This window comes from Physeter macrocephalus, chromosome 7 (genome assembly GCF_002837175.3).
Source record: "Physeter macrocephalus isolate SW-GA chromosome 7, ASM283717v5, whole genome shotgun sequence".
In the NCBI taxonomy this organism is placed as follows: domain Eukaryota; kingdom Metazoa; phylum Chordata; class Mammalia; order Artiodactyla; family Physeteridae; genus Physeter; species Physeter macrocephalus.
The window spans coordinates 103,558,418-103,564,417 of record NC_041220.1 but is presented as its reverse complement, the minus strand read 5'-3'; the positions used below and the strand labels follow the sequence as shown (position 1 = coordinate 103,564,417).

The window sequence follows — 6,000 nt, the reverse complement described above, 5'->3', positions numbered from 1 at the left end:
GAAGTGAGAGAGTGGCATGGACATATATACACTACCAAATGTAAAATAGATAGCTAGTGGGAAGCAGCTGCATAGCACAGGGAGATCAGCTCGGTGCTCTGTGAACACCTAGAGGGGTGGGAGGGAGGCGCACGAGGGAGGGGATATGGGGATATATGTAAACATACAGCTGATTTACTTTATTATACAGCAGAAACTAACACACTATTGTAAAGCAATTATACTCCAATAAAAATGTTAAAAAAAAAGAAGTTGTATCAAGATTGGCAAACTTGGCAATGGTTATCTAGAAGATCTGGCTGAAGTACAAGTTGTTTCCCTTGATTTATGGACCTCGGTCTCAGGTCACTGTGATTCTGTGTCCCATTGGGCTCTCTGCAAATCCGAAGGGGCCTGGAGTGGGCAGGGCTGGAGGTCTGCCTCTCCTGCAGCCTCCCAGGAATCCCTGACCTCACCTTGTCAAACTGGGTCCCGTCTGGCACTTGCTGCAGGCCTTCCGCACCTCCTGCTCCCATTCCGTTCTGCTGGACTCCAGGGCTCAGCAGCTCCCTGTTCTCTGACCTGAGCTGGTGCCTGGCTTGGCCGTGCTACTCTGGGTCAGGAAGTGACATGGACACTGAGGTACAGATCTGGGCTGATCCCATGTGGCCGATAGAAGTAGGTCTCATACAAATGTTTGGATAAAATTAAGATATAGGGAACAAAATGAATCAAAATGACACTGATAAAGTGCACTGCATGAAATGCTGTCCTAGTGCACTAAAAAAAAAAGAGCTACTTCAAAAGCATTTAAGAAGAACTTTGGGTAAGAGCATTGAATGTATTTTATTTGTTTTGTAGGACTTCAATAAATCTGAACAAATAAATATAAAAAACATTTCTCACCTCCTGAGATTTTATGTTGTCATCATCATTCTGCTCTGTCTTTTCACCAGCAGCTTCACTGCTGCTGTATTCATCTGCAGAAAGAGCAGAGCTCGTTCACTGCTGGGGACTACACTCAGCCTCAGTGCCAGGACACCTACCAAGGTGACCTATGTCGTCCCCGTCACACATGCACACAGACTCCATTCTCAGGTGGACACACCAAAGTTAATAAGCCAGAGTCTGATTAACCGATAAGAAGCACACTTTGGGTAAAACAGGAGCCAGATTAAAAATGATTCCCAAGCGCTACTGATACTCAGCGCGACGTACTGTGCTATAACGGGAAGGCAGATCAGCAGACTGCAGTTGCTGCAGATCAGCAGACTGCAGTTGGCGAAGCCTAGCGAGAGATGTGCTGACTGCTTTGAAGGATTAGTCTCCTCTTAAAACAATTTATCTAAGTAGATGTATTACTCACCTTTTTCTTCCATGGCCCTTGAAGCAGTGTTGTTTGTCTTAGAACTTGTTTTAGGTAACTCTTCCAAATCTCCAGAGTTCTCTTCCTATGGAGAAGTTGAGAAAGACAAGAAGCTTCTTTTTCTTACTTATTTCAACAATAATTTCCTAGCAGTCTTTTAGATATTTGTGGGAAATTTTTTAAAAAGTAACAATCTTGCTGCTTGGGAGACTACACAAAAAGATACAAAATCTGAAGGCAGAAAAACATGAGATAAGGCTATAAAGCAACAAGGCCATTTTTTTCCCCCTGCAAAATGGAAATTGCTCTCCTCCCTCACCTTGGACTTTTCAAGAGAAACTCCAAAGAAAGAACTGAAAGGAATTTACAACAGATCTTTTTTTTTTTTCTTTGTTGGTGGAGGGGAGGGACTGGGGGAAAGGAATAAAGCAGAAGATTCCAAAGAGAACTTCTGGGTATCCAGCTGGGCTGATTTAGAGCCATGATCTCTCAATGGTTAAATTATTTGCCCTTAGTTGCAAAGAAGTTTTGAGCATGAAATACCAAATTGTTTATACTATGATACTAATATAATGTGTAAATTAAAATATACAAGTTAAATTTAAAATCAGAGTACTGTTTTATATTGAGAATATTACCTGTATATGTGATTTTTAAATGAAAATAATTAAGTCAGACTATATTTAAATTTAACATTAAAAACCTTACACAAAGTTGAAGGGAAAATAAAAGGATACCCTTTAATCTGTTTCTTTCCAAATTCAGGAGCACTGTCTCAAGATTTTTGTTCTGGATAGGGCAGGGGGAGTGATGGGCTTTTTAAAACCCAGTATCTTCCCTTGGCCACAACCAACTGAAATTCATGACAATATGTGACTTTACCTCTTCGGTTGTTAAAATTCTTTTACTACTTTTTATTTAGTTTATCAGGTATTGGGAGGAAAAGAGACTATAAACTGGTTTTAGTGAGCTGGAAGTCAGCTGCATATATTTATAAGGTGACTTAAATACTTTTGGAACAAGTTGGAAAAACAATAGATTAGGGAAAGAGAGAGAACGAGAAGATTCCACCGACTGGAACAGACACTGAGAAGTACTGAGTCTCGGAAATGGGAGAACACCCAAGAAGAGGTTATCTACCAGGAAATGGAGAAATCTGGGCCTAGAACAAAAGACAGGGTAAGAGCAGAAACGAAAATTTGTGAGCCACTTCCCTGAGTCACAAGGTGAAAATAATATCATAGGAAAAAAGAGGCAATGAAGGAGGGCCTATCCTTGGACTACCTATATTTTAGGGGCTGGAGTTATGGTAAAGAGAAAGCCAAATATTAAAATTTTTAAACAGTATGTATCACTGTATTTCACTGTTCTCATGTAAGTATATCTGTAATAAAGCATATTACACTTGGGAAGAAAGGACCTAGAAACCTAAGGAAGTCAATAATATGAACAAAAACCTAAGCAATGATTATATCTAAACTGTGATATTAATACAATCCTGCAGTTTAAGATTATAAAGTGCAACATTTGTTTTTTTCCTTTGACAGAGCCTAAAAAATATACACCTTTTATTATTAGAGATACATAAAGTAAAAGGGATATTAGAAGTATATATATAATATATACACACACACACATATATATAATACAAAATAAGTATATACAGTGATGTAATTAGGTTACCCCTAAAACTTAAAATTAATATGTGGAAAAAGTACCTTTGTATCTTGTGGCTTAGCTTCAGAACATTGCCTCTGTCCTGTTTCTATTTTGGAATCCAGGACATCTGGATTATCATCTGTAAATCAGTTTGCACAGAATCACAAAGGAATAAAAGCCAAATGAAAAATGAAATGCATAGTTCTATTTTAAAAAATGACAGTTTGAGTCTTCTTTCTTAGGCATTTATGATGTCATGTGACTTGAGCACTGAACACTGGCCTTGGCCCTAGCAAAACCAAAAAAATAAAATAAAAAAATCTACAAATGTTCAAATGGCACCAACAGAGCAGGAGGTTCTGTGGAGGAGGCTTAGGACATAGAGTTTCCAGAGATTCTTTTATTCTTGGCTGAGCTGTGTGGCTGTGGTTCCCCAACCAGGGATTGAACCCAGACCACGGCAGTGAAAGTGCCAAGTCCTAACCATTGGACCTCCAGGGAATCTCCGTCCACAGATACTTTTAACTTCCTGAACAGGTTAGCACCTAAGAGGTATGGCTTAGCAATTAAGACCATGCTCTTGGGAATCAGATTTACTTGACGGCACCTGGTTGGGGTCCAGGCCCAGGTTACAGAGGAAGCCTGGGTTTTTGTGATTTCCAGGGGTTGGGTCTTCTGCAGGGAATAATCTAGTTTCTAGATCAAGTCCAGAAAAGACCCTGGAGGTGTCAAGCTGGTCTGGAAACACAGTAGAGTTAAGAGTTGTAAACAATTACTACCCTCACGAATTTTCTACGTTACCGGCCCATTATTTTGGATGTGAAAATAATATGATTTTCAAAGATGTCTAAAACAGGAACATGTATATTCTAGATACCCAGTTCATCTTCTGAAGAGAGGTACTGCTTCTTTCTTTTTCTTTTAGGCCTGTGCCTTTCTTCCTCTTCAACCTAGAATTAAGAGCAACTATATTAAAGGCGGTAGAATTTGGATCCAAATCTACTTAAAGAGGGGCACATTGTATTAGTTTCTAGCCCTTGGAATAAATTTTTTAAAAATCTAGAATAATGCTTCTGGCATCTAGATTTAGATTAGACTCATTTTGTAAGCTTGAGGGTTTTTTTTTAAAGATTTTAATATAAATCCATACAAAATATCCATATCTATTTCTGGTTACATACTGTATTTCAACAATTCTAAAATACATTAAAAAAAATTCTCATTTTACCATCTCTGAAGTCAAGCTATGTCTTACAATTGATGGCATGTCATAAATTAATTGGCAACATTTTTCTCCCCTCTTGGTGGCCTATTAAAGGGCTGATGAATGGCAGTATATGAAAAAACATCCTTGAATGGACTTTAGGGACATGTCCAAACAATCCTGGGACCTGCCAAATTACCTAAACCTTACAAGAACATAAAGAAGTAACAGTGATATGGAGAACTCTTAATACCTACATTTAATTTCTTATATACACAAAGAGGTAAAAGCCTTTGTGCACAGGAGAAAGCACTATGCATAAAACATGAAATACTTGAGTTTCTTATGAAAACCCACCTCTTTAGGATTTGTTTCAACACTATGACTTCTTATGGCTTCTGTGTTGTCTTTTCCACTATTGGATATCTCTGAGTAATAAATACAAAAGAAAAAACAAAACCCCACCTTAAGTATTCACTCCAATACTTATTTTAGGGGTGTGTGTGGAAGGGGGAAGGAAAAGAAGAAAGAATACTTTACAAATGACTGTGGTGGGATCCTCACAAAAACTATGTCAGGTAAGTTCCATGATTTCCATTTCTAGACTTGAGTAAATGGAGTTGAAGGAGGGAAGAGTATCACTGGAATTTACATGGCAAATTTCAAAGCCATTTCTCCCCCCAGCTTGTGCAGCAGCACAGTATGAACAAGTGTCCAAGGAAAACAATAGAGCATGCATGGTAGCTCTCTTTGTAATTGGGACAAGTTGCAAAAAACCTCAATGTCCACTAACAAAAGAAGCAAAATAGGAACTGTGGTATATTCGCACCATGGAATACTAAAGAGCAACTGAGGTAAAGTAACTAGAGTTATACAGTCAACATGACAAAAAAGAGATTGGAATTGGGGAGGGGGGTGTATAATACGGATTCAACTATATCTGTAACATTTTTTAAAAAAAGTTATGAGGCAAATATACTGCATTTTAAGATACGACAAAACTAGGTGATGGGTACATGGGTGTTTATAATTATTGCCGCTTTACTTTGGTTTGAAATATGGTATAACGTTATAAAAATAACTGTATAGGGGATTAAGACCTCTTTCCCCATTCTTGGAATAGGGAGTCAACAAAATCAGTAGGAATCAACAAAATTCTATATTTTGTTTTGAGAAGAGAATTATCCCTCTGGGGTCGGCAGTCTCTGCAGTTTGCGTGCAATGAGGCCTGACTCCTGGGCGATGAGCTTCATAAATGTGATGTCCCTGATCTGCTACCAAATTGAGACTGCTTGTCAGAAATCAACAGTTAAGTACTTAGCACAGAGCCTCTCCTATGATACAAACCACTGGGGTCTATACATTTTGTATCCACATTGGATAAATCTACTGTGAGTTTTCTGGCAAAGTTCTAGTAGCTATTTAAGGCAAGGCACCACTTACAAGCTATGTGGCCTTGAATCAGACACTGGACCACTCCATGTCTCAGTTTCCTCAACTACAGATGGGATGCTGTTAACACTCATTGTAATGGATCATATAAATTAGATGAGTGAAAATTTGCAAACTAATTATAATTAGCACAGGGCATGTCGCACAGAAGACACTCAACAAATGATAATTATAATATTAAAATTACTACTATGAAATTCACTAACTTACCTTCTTTGCTTTGAGATTTGCTATGAATTTCATTTGTTTTTGAGCCTGAATTTTCGACCTAAACACGCAACAGAAAAAGTTACTTATGGATAATCTCACACAAATCTTGAATATCTACAAAATAATCTGG

At 38.1% G+C, this 6,000-nt stretch overlaps 1 protein-coding gene across 1 annotated transcript in view; it reads right to left on the bottom strand.

Annotated features, from left to right (window-relative positions):
- BOD1L1 (biorientation of chromosomes in cell division 1 like 1) overlaps positions 1-6,000 on the bottom strand; it is a 56,837-nt gene that overhangs the window by 11,104 nt on the left and 39,733 nt on the right. The window contains exons 14-19 of the mRNA XM_024119195.3: positions 5,871-5,928; positions 4,566-4,636; positions 3,882-3,954; positions 3,064-3,143; positions 1,346-1,430; positions 886-959 (exon numbers count right to left, since the gene is read on the bottom strand). Of these exons, the coding sequence (XP_023974963.1) occupies positions 886-959; positions 1,346-1,430; positions 3,064-3,143; positions 3,882-3,954; positions 4,566-4,636; positions 5,871-5,928 (441 nt within the window). The remainder of the gene's footprint in view (positions 1-885; positions 960-1,345; positions 1,431-3,063; positions 3,144-3,881; positions 3,955-4,565; positions 4,637-5,870; positions 5,929-6,000) is intronic.